General features: G+C 36.4%; 3 protein-coding genes across 3 annotated transcripts; all 3 read right to left on the bottom strand.

Annotated features, from left to right (window-relative positions):
• Positions 1-3764: 3764 nt before the first annotated feature.
• On the bottom strand, positions 3765-5383 carry LOC132309767 (uncharacterized). Its single transcript, XM_059808049.1, has 2 exons — positions 3908-5383; positions 3765-3818 (listed from the first exon to the last, which is right to left on the bottom strand). The coding sequence occupies exons 1-2, from the start codon at positions 5381-5383 to the stop codon at positions 3765-3767; spliced, it is 1530 nt and encodes a 509-aa protein (XP_059664032.1).
• A 2993-nt stretch (positions 5384-8376) lies between these two features.
• Positions 8377-10343, bottom strand: LOC132309766 (G-type lectin S-receptor-like serine/threonine-protein kinase SD1-1). The gene is made up of 7 exons (XM_059808048.1): positions 10340-10343; positions 10029-10145; positions 9671-9795; positions 9528-9588; positions 9005-9242; positions 8778-8928; positions 8377-8682 (listed from the first exon to the last, which is right to left on the bottom strand). The coding sequence occupies exons 1-7, from the start codon at positions 10341-10343 to the stop codon at positions 8377-8379; spliced, it is 1002 nt and encodes a 333-aa protein (XP_059664031.1).
• LOC132307756 (G-type lectin S-receptor-like serine/threonine-protein kinase At4g27290) lies at positions 10253-11740 on the bottom strand. The gene has a single exon (XM_059805605.1). It carries the CDS (start codon positions 11737-11739, stop codon positions 10384-10386), a length of 1356 nt encoding a protein of 451 aa, XP_059661588.1. The 5' UTR covers position 11740; the 3' UTR covers positions 10253-10383.
• Between the last annotated feature and the right edge of the window lie 4369 nt (positions 11741-16109).

Raw genomic sequence — 16109 nt, 5'->3', positions numbered from 1 at the left:
TTACTTATATAAGAGGTCTAACATGCATATATACGTACATAAATATTCATATATATATATATATATATATATATATATATATATATATATTTGCACCTTCACAGTACTCCAACAAAGTTAACAGAGCAGGTTCAGGCTTCTAAATTCCATGATATGCTTCCACAAATCTCCTTAGTTCTTCAACCATATATGCCACATATATTATATCACATATATACCAATAGATCATAACAGGAACCCATCTATAATAATCATTGAAATCCTTTGAATGGAAACTGTACATTGCATTATGTAAAACTTTAAATTCAACTTACCAATAATAACATGCCTAGACTAAACCATCCTAACTAAATCCTTGATTTTGAGTTCTACGATCAAACTTAATTTAATTATTTAGAACAAATAATTTCTTTTATTGGAACCTAATAATTTAAGAAAGCAAGTGCACAGTTGTACTAGTATAATCCTAACTTTAAGAATAATATTTTTACAATTTATTTAAAACACACAAATTAGATTTTTTTAAGATTTATCATAATCAAGTTTCAAATATATATAAAAATACAATGCAAGATTAACTTGCCTGGTATAAATAATTCTTCCTTTCTACGCGACTTCCCGATTACCGTTCCTTTCCCCCGGCTACTGCAGGAAAACACGACGTCAAATCACTCTCTCTGGTCCCTTCTTCTCCCGTTATCGTGCTAATATATCTTTTTTTATATATATAAATAAAACGTATTAGAGAGTTATAGAGATATAAGGAGTCTGGTGAGATAAATTAGTTTTTTTTTTTTTTTAAATTTAAATTATTTAACAAACTTTATCACAATCACCCATTTAAATTAAAACAGAGATAACCATTAAATTATATTAAGTAAATAAATATATGATATAAATATATATATATGTATTTTACACGGGTCTTACATTCTACCCTCCTAGAAAGAAATTTCGTCCTCGAAATTTGCGTACCTTATTCGAATAGATGTGGGTACTTTCCCTTCATTTCTGACTCTAGCTCCCAAGTAGCCTCTCTCTCATCCTGATGATTCCACTGTACCTTCACCAGAGGTATCTCTGCCTGCCTCAACTGTTTCACCATACTGTCAACAATGCGAACAAGCGTCTCAACATAGGTCGTATTAGGGCAAATCTGGACCTCTGTGCAGTCAATGACCTGAGTTTCATCCCTCAAGCACCTCCTCAACATAGAGACATGGAAAACATCGTGAACAGCTGATAGTCTAGGTGGTAGAGCCAATCTATATGCCACCACTCCAACCCTCTCTGTGATCTCAAAAGGTCCAATGAATCGAGGAGCTAACTTCCCTTTCTTCCTACCAAATCTCGTAACCCCCTTCATTGGTGATACTTTCAAGAAAACCAAGTCACCCACGCTAAACTCCAAAGCACGACGGCGTCGGTCTGCATAACTCTTTTGTCGACTCTGAGCTGTGCGAAGTCGATCTCGAATGATGGCAACCTTCTCCGTAGTCTCTTGCACCAACTCTGGCCCCAAAAAACTACCATCACCAACCTCAGCCCAACATACAGGTGAACGACAAGGTCTACCATAAAGTGCCTCATATGGTGCCATGCCGATACTAGCCTGATAGCTATTATTATAAGCGAACTCAACCAATGGTATGTGATCCTCCCAACTGCCCCGAAAATCTAGCACACAAGCACGAAGCATATCCTCCAACACCTGAATGACCCTCTCAGACTGGCCATCGGTCTGAGGATGAAAAGCAGTACTCAAACTCAAAGGAGTACCAAAAGCTGCTTGGAAACTACTCCAAAATCGAGATGAAAAACGAGGATCATGATCTGAGACAATAGACACCGGCACTCCATGAAGCTTAACTATGTCTCTAATGTAGATCTTACACAATTCCTTTACAGTATCAGTAGCTCGAATGGGTAGAAAATGAGCTGATTTAGTCAATCGGTCCACTATCACCCATACTGTATCATGGTTATGTATCGACCTCGGTAACCCCACTACAAAATCCATCGTCACATGCTCCCATTTCCACTCAGGCACAGGCAAAGGCTGTAATAGTCCTGCTGGTCTCTGGTGCTCAGCTTTCACTCGCTGACAAGTGAGACATCTAGATACAAACTCTGCCACATCACGTTTCATGCCTTCCCACCAGAACTGCCTCTTAAGATCATGATACATCTTAGTGCCACCTGGGTGCACTGTGTACCTAGAGTGATGTGCCTCCTCTAAAATCTCTCTCTTGAGGTCTGCTAAGTCTGGAACACATAGCCTACCTCGAAATCTCATACCACCATCAGCTCCATATGTCCAGTCAACATTACCTTCATCATTAACAACCTCAACTGCTTTGGTCTGTAACCTGTCATCCTGAGTCTGAGAATGAATGATCCGGCTGATCAAAGTAGGTTGTACAGTCAAACTACAAAGAAGAGCCCCTGTACTCTGAAAACTCGGCATTATAGAAAACTCTGCCAATGCCTCTAACATCATCCACTCCTGAATCATCATAAAGGCAACTAATCCTCTCGGTTTTCGACTTAAGGCATCCGCTACCACATTAGCCTTTCCAGGATGATACTGAAGGGTCATATCAAAATCCTTCATCTTCTCCATCCACCTCCGTTGCCTCATATTCAACTCCTTCTGAGTGTAGAGGTATTTGAGGCTCTTGTGATCAGAGAATAACTCAAATTCCTCGCCATACAAGTAATGCCTCCACACCTTCAATGCAAGAACCGCTGCTGCCAATTCCAGATCATGTGTAGGGTAATTCTGCTCATGTGGCTTAAGCTGCCTAGAGGCATACGCTACCACCTTGTCATCTTGCATCAAAACACAGCCAAGACCCTGATGTGATGCATCTGTGTAAATCACAAATCTCTCACCATTAACAGGAATGGTAAGAACTGGTGCCGAAGTCAATCTCGTCTTCAGCTCCTCAAATGCCTGCTCACAGCGGTGATCCCAAACAAACTTCACATCCTTCCGAGTCAAACGAGTCAATGGTGCAGCAATCTTGGAGAAACCTTCAATGAAACGCCTGTAGTATCCTGCCAGTCCTAAGAAGCTACGAATCTCAGTGACAGTAGTAGGCCGTTTCCAACTCATCACAGCCTCCACCTTGGCAGAATCTACTGAAACTCCATCCTTAGAGATCACGTGCCCCAAAAACTGAATCTGCTCTTGCCAAAAGTCACACTTCTCAAACTTAGCATAGAGCTGATGCTCACGCAAAGTCTGAAGTGTAATGCTCAAGTGTCTCTCATGTTCCTCCTTAGTCTTGGAATATATCAGAATGTCATCAACAAATACCACAACAAACTGATCCAAGTAAGGTCGAAACACTCGGTTCATCAAATCCATAAAAGCTGCCGGAGCGTTAGTCAGCCCAAAAGGCATGACTAAAAACTCATAGAGGCCATAACGAGTCCTAAAGGCAGTCTTAGGAATATCCTCATCCCTAATCCTCAGCTGATGGTACCCAGTCCTCAAGTCAATCTTAGAGAACAACTGCGCCCCTCTGAGTTGATCAAACAAATCATCGATGCGTGGCAATGGGTACTTGTTCTTAATAGTGACCTTATTCAGCGCACGGTAGTCAACACATAAGCGGAGTGACCCATCCTTCTTCTTGACAAAAAGAACAGGTGCTCCCCACGGTGATGTGCTAGGTCGAATAAACCCCTGATCTTGCAACTCTTGAGTCTGCTTCTTCAACTCACTCAATTCAATTGGCGCCATTCTGTAAGGTGCCCTAGAGATAGGTGAAATACCAGGAGTGAGGTCGATGCAGAAATCCACTGCCCTCCTAGGAGGCAAACCCGGAATATCCCGAAACACATCTGCATACTCTGACACTGTAGGCAACTGTTCTATAGTCACGCATTGCTCAACTACCTCGATGTGGGCCAGAAATCCCATAGTCATGGTGCCCTCAAACTCCCCACACTTATATCGAGAAGGAAACTGTCCCGGAACTGAGAATACAATAATCCTCTCATGGCAGTTCAACTGAGCATGATATCTAGCCAACCAATCCATACCCAGTATAGCATCAAATTCTCTCATACGTAATACTATTAAATCAATAGGATACTCCAACTCCCCAATTGTAACAGGGCAAGCACGACATATTCTATCAAGTGTCGTCGCGCTCCCGAGTGGAGTTGTAATAGATAAGGCATTACTTATATGTCCAGGTTCTAATCCCAGTGTATTCACAAATGATAGTGCAATAAAAGAATATGAAGAACCTGAATCAAACAGTACTCTACCTATACTGCCATAAATAGTAAGTGTACCTTCCACTGCTGGTGGTGCACGATCCTGTCTCCCATCTGGAACAACTGCATAAACCCTTGCACCTCCTTGTTGCTGTGGTGCCTGACCTTTCTGCTGGTTATTCTTGTGAGGCTTGGGACAATTACGAGCCAAATGTCCTTGCTCACGACAATTGTAGCAATGCCCGCTGAACTGATATGGCTGTGCATCATGAGGTGTGGCTGGTACTAAAGCTGTGGATTGCTCACCTTCACCAACTCTCTGCCGTTTCCCTGCTCGCCAATCTTGTTTACCTCTCTGCCAAGACTGACCCTGCCAGTTTCTCTGTGTCTGCTGCTGCTGACCCCTCTGATTCTGTTGAGAGCTACTCTGATTCTGTTGAGTGCTGCTAGCCCCCTTACCTTTCTGTTCTGCCCTACGCTCCTTCTGTTTCTGAAAGGCAATGTTATTATTCTCCTCTACTGCCATAGCACATTCCACCACTCTAGCATATGTGTCAAAACGATGACCCACCACAAACTTCTTCACATAAGAGACTAATCCTCTCTCAAACTTTCTAACCTTGTGTAACTCATTCGCAACAATGTGAGGAGCGAATCGGGATAGCTCTGTAAACTTCCTCTCGTACTCACTAACTGACATCTCATTATTCTGTTCCAGCTGCGTGAACTCTGCTACCTTCTTCTCCTTCACTGATTGTGGAAAGTATTTGTCATTGAACCGAGTTTTAAAATCATCCCAGGTCATAGTTGTAATGTCCACAACCATCCTGGTCTCTGACTGCCACCACTGGCGCGCCTCACCAGATAAAAGAAATGCACCAATCTTCCTTTTCTGCACCTCAGTGCAGTCCATCATCTCAAAATACTTTTCCATATCTTCAATCCACTTCTCAGCATCAAGTGGATCGGTAGCTCTAGCAAATTCAACAGCCCCCAATTTGCGGATATCTCTGATAAATCCAATCATAGGATTCGGCACATGAGGTGCATCCTCCAACTGAACATCGTCATGGTTAACACCACCACGACCAACACCTCCCTGACCTCTGCCTCTAGCAGGTCGTCCTCTGCCTCTTCCGGCTCCTGACATCCTATTTTCAGTAAAGAATGTCAATGATAAGTCTCACAAGTAATTTATACTTAAACTGGAGCATGGTAAGAGAGCAATAATTCGTATAAGTATATGCTCCTATTCTTACTACCACTTTTCTTAGCCAGGTAATTCTTAACCTAGGCTCTGATAATTTTTCTTTTAAAATGAAAATTTATGTCCAACATCTCTTGGTTTTAAATTAAATATATAAAACTATAGTGTATAATAAAAAAAGAAAAGAAAAGGAAAAAAGTGTTCAACAACTCTTTAAGACAACTCTAATGAAAAGTCATTTATATTAAAATGATTTTTAATTAAATCAATTGTATTTTATAGTATAATCTACCTCAAGGTTTAGAAATGAACAAGGAATCAATCGTACTTTAAAACTACCCGTTGTTTTTATCTTCCTTCTTCTTCTTCCTTTTTTCCTTTTTTATTTTATTTTATTTTATTATTTTTTTTTTTTGAAAAAAAAGGAAATTTGTCTCTCATTCTTGTTCAAGCAATAATATATATATACATAAATAAAAGTAGAACTCTTAACCGAGGGCATACATGGTAGGGAATTCATGATCTGTATTCTTCAGATAGTATAGCATATATATACACACACATATTAAACAATAAGCATATTAGCACAACAAGAGAATGAGAACACCATGATGAATTTGGATTATGGACAACAAACTTCAGATAATTAAGAAACAAAATAGGAAAAACTTTTTTTAACACTGTTTCCTCAAAATTGACTTTCTGGGTATGCTTTGAAATAGAGTTAAATGGTAAATGTTGAAAGAAAGATGGGTAGAAAAAGTAAGAGAGGTAGAATGAGAGAGGCAAGATCCAATCTGCGGATTATATAATGTTCTTTAGATCCCAACAACCGAGTATATATGAAAGAAGAAGACGTGTCGGTTTGATTGCTATTGTTTCAAACTATCTTTAGACCCCAACAACTAAGTAGATATGAAAGAAGAAGACGTGTCGGTTTGATTACTATTGTTTCGAAGCTATGGAAAAACATGAAGTATTTTTTTATTTATTTTTTTTAAAAAAGAAGAGAAACAAAAAGGAAAATAAAACTTTGTTTATTTTTTATTTTGTTTTTTGAAATATTCTTAAAATAAAACTAACGTCGTATTAAGCATGTATGTAATGAGAAAATTGGGTAATCGAAAGCAACATATACATTTTTAAAAACGGAACCAACCCTTTCAATATATATTGTTATTATTACCAAAAAGTGTAAATTAAGGAAAACTGTTTTCTTTTTTAAAAATTCTAAAAGTAAAATTGACGGTATAATATAAATATATTTATCTTTAATATTTTCATTTTTTCTAAATAATTGTATTACCATTTACAGATTTTTAAAGGACACAAACTTCTTGGCAACCGGCAAATGAGAACATAGTCCTTTTCCAAAGAGCACATTGTTGGGTACAAGCTGAAACAGTTAGGAACATTCTTTTTTTAATTATAAATTAAATAATTAGAAAAAGAATAACTATTTTACAAAAATAAATTAAAAAATTTCATGATTTTCCATGATAAAATTTTAAAATTTATTAGTTTAGAGTTAAGAAGAGAGGAAACTAAATAATACAGTTGGAAGTGGAGAGACACGTTTAAAAAAGAAAATGTTATATAAATATTTAAGAGTATTTTGAGTGAGAGTCAAACTCTTTGAATAAATATTACACGACTCATCAGAATAAGTATTAGTTTTCAATTAACATCAAGTCCAAGAAGAATTCTTGTTAATTAAGAGATCTTGCAAAATAGAGATTGACTCCATCGTCATTTGAAAAAATAAATAAATAAATAAATAAAATGAGATTGACTCCATCTCTAGTCTAAATCTTAGAGTAGTGATATATTTTCTCAAAAGTGATATATATACTTAGATTTTTTAATATTATTTTATATCAATTCAAAAATTGTGACTCATCAAAAACATTATCATTTTTTTTTTAATATATAAAAGAGAATTTCTCCTGTTGTATAGGCCTTTTAAGTGTAGATGAGGGACTCTCTTGTTCTACAAGAGGCTCCAATGTTGGTGCAGCAATTTTTGATGTACTTTTTTTGGACATTCTGTGGGACTTTAAATCTGTAAATACAATTATTTGTTAGATAGACAAGGCCACATATAGAACCCTAAAAAAACTTATTGCTTTGTTTGGTTGATATAATTTTCAATTGGGTGTCCAAAGAAGAGAGTAAAAACTGTTAATCCGACCCTTATACAATTTAAAAAAAAAAAAAAAACTAAAAAATGAACACCATCGAGTGTAGACGACAATGTATAATAAAAAAGTGATGTTGGATTTCAAACCTTGTAGAAGAAATAGGGTTTTTTGTTTTTTAAAAATTCTAAAAATAAAACTGATGGTGTCTTAAGCAATGTGAGAAACTGTGCTTTTAAAAATCGACGCTTATATATTATTACCAAGAAGTGTATATAAAAAATACAAATAGAATATACTTTTATAGGGTATATATATATATATATATATATATATATATATATATATATATTGGGCCTTTTGGCACTTTGGCAGTATTGCAATAGTCGTAGTGAACCTAACTATAATAAAATTATATATATAGAAAGATAGGGATCGCTGGCTCATAGAATAGTCCCACACAGTGATGGAGTTACTATTTACTTAGAAGACTAAATTGAAACCTGCAGCCAATTTGTCAACAAATTTAGATAGGTTCATCTTCTAGACACAAAGTTGACTTTAATTCTTAATTTTAAAACAAATAAAAAAATTTATTTGACACAAAGTTTACCCATCCACTTCTCATTGCCCAACTTTTTAATAGCAGTCAAAAGCTAACTTTTTTTAGAAGAATGTGACTTCAAAAATAAAATCATTTGTATATATTCATTACAATAAAATTTCTTTTTTCTTGAAGTAGCAATTTCTTGATTGGCATCAACTCCATCAGTCAGCAGTACCTAATAGGCGCATCCTTTATCTTCCTTCCATTATTGTCATTGTCGATTTATTTCCGGAATGGCATCCATCACTTGTTGATGTCTCTTCATCAATGGAACTTCTTTCTACAAAGAAACCAGGTTCTTTGGGATGAGGAAATGTCACCCCCTCGTTACTCAACATGAATACAACCGATGACATGATTGGTCTGTCTTTTGACAGTTTCTGAACATATAGTAAAGCCACTTGAATACATCTTAGCACTTGAGATTCAATGTAAGAATTTTCCAAACATGGATCCATTAGTTCCAGGGCTTTGTGTTCATTCCACAGCAGCCAAGCCTATAACAATCACATCCTCAAACTTAGTAATTCACATAGAAAGCTTGAGAGAAAAATAAAATAAAATAAGAATACATTTCACCATAGATATTTACATGTCCCAAAAGCGAATGATAGTGATCAGGATGGTGAAATTTCCCGTTCCTCTTGTCACTCACCATTTCCAATAAAAGCATACCTAAACTAAAGACATCAGATTTTACTGAAAATTTCCCATCAATGGCATATTCTAGTGACATGTAACCACTGCATAAAAATATCAAATTTAAGCATTTGAAAATTAATGAACAATTACTTTCCGAGATTTGTTTGCAGAACTTGCTATGTTCCTATTAGTCGCTTTGTTTTGGCAACAATTTGATCTCTCCCAAAACTTCTTGCTTTCCCAAAGTCTGAAATTTTGGGACTTTGTTCTTCATCTAGTAAAATGTTGCCGGCTTTGAGATCCCTATGAATGATTCTTAATCTTGAGTCCTGGTGAAGGTAGAGAAGTCCCCTTGATATGCCCATAGCAATTTCAAATCGTTTTTCCCATGGAAGTTCTAGTCCTTTATTCTGATCTGCACAACATTTTCATCCATATAAGTTCCAAATCAGTTCTCACTTTTACAATAGAGCAGAGGACTCTGCTGCATAAATGCATTAACTGAACTATGAAATTGGTCTAATAAGATAGATAGTCAAGAGAACTAGACCAAAAATGAAATAGTCCAAGCTTTTGTTCGGCATGTACTCATATATTAGCATCCTCTCTTCTCCTTCAATGCAACTGCCTAACAGCCTGACAAGATTCCGGTGTTGAAGTTTGGAAATCAAAATAACTTAGGTTTTGAATTCTTCTACACCTTGTCCAGAATTCTTCAAAAGCCTCTTGACTGCTATTTCGTGTCCCGTTGTTAACTTACCCTACAAATTTTTGAAAAAAAATGTTAAGATCACGGGGTTCATTTTCTTGATTACATATCGAACCAAAGATTACTAATTTAACCTTGTAAACAGGACCAAAACCACCCTCCCCGATTATATTTGTGGAACAGAAGTTCTTAGTGGCATTCACAATAGTGTCTAAATCAAAAAACGATAACTCAATGTCTTCATTCTTAGTTTCCGCACCTGCAAAATAAAAAAGTTATAGATGCATATAGATAATTGTTATCCTTTTTACCAAATAAATAAATACTAGATAACTGTTATTATTCAAATAACCGTCTAGTACGCTTAGAGGGAATGAAAACTTACAAAATATTCAGAATGTCTATCTAAATGCATAAATTGTCTAATAAACATGCGACAACAACTGCCTTAAAATGTATCATTAATCATACCAGAGAGAAATGGTGGTATACCTCTTTTCTTTCTCCTCCTCTTAATTATACACCAAGTTAACAAGCTGAGGACAAGCAACCCAGAAGCTGTTGATACCACTACGATCAATATCAGTGTCTTCCTCTTCTGATTATGGTCTATATTTATGAGAAAGTTAGTTCATCATTAGTCCTAAACCTTCATTTGTTGGGCATTCTTTCAGAGCAGCATAAATAAAGGAAATTCTAGACATGAATCCTAAACATTTCATTTGAAGATATTCCACAGTACAATAAAAAGCAATTAGCATGATTGAAACTGACCTAAACTAGGTAGATTGAAACCTAAGTACTCATATTTGAGCAAACAAACTCTTTTGAGTTTTGTTAAAATAATTTAAGCGGCTGACATGTAAGAGAGTAATAGGAGAATGTGGATATCATAAAAGAGTATAACACCAGTATGCCTACTGAGTTCAGAAGCTGGCATTCGTATGTAGATGTCTTGCTCTCCATCTTTGTTATTAAACTCTCGAATATCAACTAAATCGCCAAACCAAATCAAACAGCCACTGCCTCCTCCTCTGATATCTGAATTAGCATAAGCTATACAAGAACAATTCTTCAAGCACTCTGCCTCGCATTCCTCAAGGTTCAGACTCTCCTTCAGCCAAAAGTCTAACAGGTCTGGCCATTTCACATTTTTTAGTTTCACAAATCCCTCTCCGCTCTCGCAATCCAGTGATGTCCTCCTCACACATCCACTGGACCAATTAAGCAGGTCCCATTCTTCCTGCGAATTTGGAATGAACCCATCCAAGCACTCACATACTGGCCTATTGTTAATTCTGCAAATACCATTGGCTCCACACTGTCCATAATCATCACAGGTATCATTTGGTACTGCATTTATAACAGCCCATTCAGAGCTCCCTTCATTCAGGATGAAGCGTTGTAGCAGACCCAATTGATTGAGCATTAATCTAGTAATATACAAGTTATTAGTCGCCTCATACATATAATACAGCTCGTCTTCACTGGCTATAAAACTCGGTTTACTAACCGGGTTTAACCTCACACCAACACCGCTAAATCGAACTCCATTCCATGGCCCAGTGCGGTATATCTTCTCTGATGATCCCTTTTTAAGAACAGGCTGAGGCAACCCAGTAATATCAACTCCGTAAGTGAAGTCTCCAGGAGATGGGTCAGTGGCATCTCTCCATGATGTCAAATATCTATTTAGGCCAGTCTTTAAGTTCCATCCCAACTTCATGCTAGGTAAAAGTGTGTCTGGTGGGAAATCAAAGCTTTGCCATATGTAGCTACTTTCTGTATCAGCATCAGTATTCTTTTTTAGGACTAGGTTTCCAGAATTCAGTAGCTGTGCAACTGATGAGTTTTGCACAGTTGAAGAATTTGAGGACCAGATGACACCCTTTGTGGCATTGAAGAGCACGAGATTTCCATCGCTGTTGATAGTTAAATTTGCATATGAATCTGCAATTGGGGTTTCCCTGTTTGCTACCCACACCACAGTTTCTGGAGAAATCTTGTAGTACCATATTCCCAAGTACAGATTCTTGGAACCACTGGGAGAAAAGAAGCCTAGTTCGAAGCTTTGGCCCGATGATACTAAACTCTCACCATTGGTGATTGATTGATACGGAGTTAAAGTATTAGCTGCGGTGGAGAATTCTAAGACTGAGAATGAGATTAGTGAGTAAAAGATGATGAAAGGAAAGGTATCCATTGGCAATATTTCTTAAAAAAAGGTGACCATGTTTTGGCCATCAGAGCACTATTATAAGCAATAATTAGGCCAAATTCCACATTTGTGTGCCACTGTAAGTCAATCTTATGTGGGCCTGACTATGATTGATCATCTCAGTTTCTTGACGAGTTCGTTTGGTAGAAATTTCGAAGATAAGTAGTTTTCAAAAATTCCTCTTCCTTGATTAAAAGGTCATATTCCTTCCTTGTGTTCCTTGTTTTGTCGATGCAAGAAAAAAAGTTGTGGAAGAGAAGGATTTTGGCGGAGATTAAATGTTGGAATGATTGTTGGTTAACAGACTTCACCAATTTTAAGTTTATCACATGGCCTCCAAATGATATCTCCGTGAATGGGAGCAGATTAGCTAATTTAAAAAAAAATTAAGTTTTGAAAACGCAATTTGAATATGAATGAAAATTATAACCACAATTTAAAATACAATAAAATTTTAAATAAAAAATATTTATTTTAAAATTATCACTTAATAAATGATAAGCATCATTTAAAATGAAATAAAATTTTAAATAAAAATATATTTATTTTTTAATTACCACTTAAAAAGTTTAGCACTTCAGTTTTAACGAACACCGACTTAATAATGAAGGGAGAGACCTATAAATCAGTTGTTTCATCCGGGGGCAAGCAAAATATTTTGACATCACTAGGAATTTCTACTTATAGGGTAGGAGGCAAGTATTGTCCTATTTAGAATTCAACCACATAAGCCACAAATAGTGTAAAGAGATATGAAAAGAGAAGCAGAGTTAAAAAAAATATATATATGGAGACTTCCATTTCATGCAAGCCAATCCACTAATCCATTGTAAATAGTGAAAAAGTAAAAATCCAAGACCTGGAATTGACAGTTCTACTTGATCACTCATTTAAAAAGTTGCTCACATACATCTACTCTCTGAAGTTCAGTTATTGATATTCATCAACGTGATCAACCTCTTTATCAGTCATCTTGCAAGTCAAAAAACTCCAAAACAGTTTGATCCTTTTTCAATAATCCATTAAAAGCTCAACGTATCAATTGTTCCAAACCGACAAAAAAAAAAAAAAAAACAACTCTAGTGTGTAGAAAAACAATAAGTAAAAAATGCTTTCAAGACAAGTTGGACAGTGTTAGAAAACCAAATTTCAAGCTTAAGTACCGTGAACAAGTAGAAGAAGAGACATCAAAAATTCGAAAAGCATGTATACACAGTCTTGAATGAAAGTTCAAGTCATGCAAGTCTTGGAAATACAACTAGGCAGATTAAAATATATTCTCTAATAGTCCCTTTACCAATAGAATATGGAGCTGAGTCTATATTGTGTTAGCCTTCTTCTACACTTGGTCCCATCCCATGGTTAATGGGGCAATTTCCAATCTCAGAGGTCAAAGTCCGGTAAGCACTCTCAATAAACCGACTCTCTCTACTGTATATTATGCGTGGATGGAGAGGAATACCTTACTGATTTCAAATGAGTACAAGGACCCAACTTCCATTGATTTTTTTTTGAAGCTGTGAGAGTAGACTTACTTCTTTATCAAATGACTATGGATAGGAGGCCATAAAAAACCTTGAATTTGGGAGTGCCCCATTTCATAGGGCACAGACTTTAAATTTTAAATGTACTGCTTCCGTGATTCGTCACGAATAAATGAGACATTTTAGTATGAATGTTATCTTTGAGTTTTGGTACAAGTCATGTAACCCGTGAACTATGCATGTTACACCACTCTACCCCCTCAACTATATTATTGATACTTGATACCCTCAACTAACCCTTTTTCTGCAAATTCATATGATCCTTGACTAGCCGTAGAAGACTCTATGTTACATAGACTCTTTAAAAGTAGTGAAATGACACGTATCCCTCGGACATGGGCATGGGATATGTGTCCGATACTTTTAGTTGAACATATACTTAAAAAGTATATCCAATCATTCAACTACATTATATTATTACTTTAAAATGAGTTAAATGTCTATATTGAACATTATATTAGATAAAAACTTTACTTTACTCTACTCTTGAAAATAAAATAAACTAATTAATAAAATGAATATTTAGCCGTGTCTGTGTGTCCTTTTGTTTGGAAATTTGACATGTCTGACGTATGGATATATACCCGTGTCCGACACCTGTACCTGAGTCCATGTAACATAGAGAAGACTAACATTAAATTTACACGTGATCGGTTAAAAAGTAAAATGACAAAACCGCCTTCTCCATCTCCACCTCCACCTCCTCTTCCATCACCGTTGCTACTACCTATAACGCCACCATACAGGGAAGTAAGGGAGTTGGCAAAGTGAAACAGGAGAACAGTGATCGGAATTGGGGTTTTTTAACACGAAGAATCTGTTAGTTAAACAAAGAATTGGCAAGAAATGGATGGTTGTTTCTACAACGTTTTTAGTTGAATTGTACATTTTCTCTCATAGATCCGTAGATTAAAATCCAAATCCTAAGAGCCAAAACACTAATTCCTGTTAAGATTTTATCTCTTATAGTACCGCTATAAGATTGAATTATTTACTCCTTGATTTAGGATTAATTGGTAGGTAATTTGTTACCTATTTTAGCTAATCATATTCTATAAATTGGATGTAATACTCATCAATGAATGATTGAATATAATTTTTAATTCTTGTATTCTTTCTCTAAATTTCAAAATGGTATCAGAGCCAACCAAAAAAAGGCTTTGAATCTCTTTGAATACCCTCGAAACGTCCGTACCTTTGAAATTCAGCCTCTTTGAATTTCTTTGAATCTCAAATACCACTAAACTCCTCCCCAAGCCCATTATTGATTTGCCCACAATTGAAGTTAAATTTGAGCATCTAAAAGTTTATGCAAAAGCTTATGCAGGTCCGTACCTTTGAAATTCAGTCTCTTTGAATTTCTTTGAATCTCAAATACCACTGAACTCTTCTCCAACCAATCAGGAATCAGGCGAATTGGATTCGAGTGGTATAAGTTTGGATCAAAGTGGTGATGAACGCCCAGAAATGGAAAGTATGGCGCCAACCCCATTGTCGTCCGAGTTCGAGTCCCTCGCAACTAATATATCAAACCAATCGCCTGCTGAGGATGTTCCTGATTTAGTGCTTGAGCCATTAAAAAAACCACCGCGTCACGCTAGAGATATTCCTAAACCCACATATGAACCCAAACTTTCTAGTAAAGTTAAGTATCCCATGAGCAATTATGTGTCGAACCATCGATTGTCAGAATCAAATTTGTCATTTGTAAATCAATTATCTACTGTATCTATTCCTAACAGTATACAGGAAGCCTTAGCTGACCCTAGGTGGAAAGCAGTTATGAACGAGGAGATGCAATCCTTACAGAAAAATAAAACTTGGGAACTCATTGATCCTCCACCAGGAAAGAAACCAGTTGGATGTCGATGGATTTACACTGTGAAGTATAAAACAGATGGCACAGTTGAACGCTTTAAAGTAAGATTGGTGGCAAAAGGTTACACCCAAACCTATGGAATCGATTACACAGAAACGTTTGCACCTGTAGCCAAAATAAACACAGTTCGTGTCTTGTTGTTTTTAGCTGCGAACTTGGATTGGCCATTGCAACAATTCAATGTGAAGAATGCTTTTCTGCATGGTGAATTATCTGAAAAAGTCTACATGAATCTCCCCTTAGGATGCATGATACCCGAAAAGTATAGTCGGAAGGTCTGCAGGTTAAAGAAATCATTATATGGGTTGAAACAATCTCCAAGAGCATGGTTAGGAATATTCACAAAGTCTATGATAGCCTTTGGCTACCATCAGAGCAATTTAGACTACACGTTATTTCTGAAAAAACAACAGGGTAAGATCACTGTACTCATTGTATATGTAGATGACATGGTGGTTACAGGGAATGATCCTGAAGAAATGAAGGCTCTCAAGAAGTACTTGTCCAAAGAATTCGAAATGAAAGATCTAAGTTTTTTGAGATATTTCTTGGGATAGAAATATCTCGATCTAATAAAGGAATCTTTCTCTCTCAAAGAAAATATGTCTTAGAACTATTATAAGAGACTAGCATGACAACATATTAACCAGCTGAGACACTAGTTGAAGAAGGACTGAAGTTATGTGTTGAGTCCAACCAAGTACCTACTAATAAAGGAAGATACCAAAGACTTGTAGGGAGATTGATATACTTAACACACACGAGACTGGATCTGGTTTATGCATTGAGCATTGTTAGCCAGTTTATGCATGATCTTGGAGAGCAACATATGAATGCAATTATACGTATTTTGAGGTATTTGAAATCTGCTCCTAGAAAAGGAATTTTGTTCACTAAAAATGCTGGTTATCAAAACATAACTGCATATACTG

This window comes from Cornus florida, unplaced genomic scaffold (assembly GCF_030987335.1).
Source record: "Cornus florida cultivar Cherokee Brave unplaced genomic scaffold, ASM3098733v1 CherokeeBrave_3.0.0_Hap2_Chr05, whole genome shotgun sequence".
In the NCBI taxonomy this organism is placed as follows: Eukaryota; Viridiplantae; Streptophyta; class Magnoliopsida; order Cornales; family Cornaceae; genus Cornus; species Cornus florida.
The sequence above is the reverse complement of the archived record's forward strand: the minus strand, read 5'-3'. Positions and strand labels throughout refer to the sequence as shown.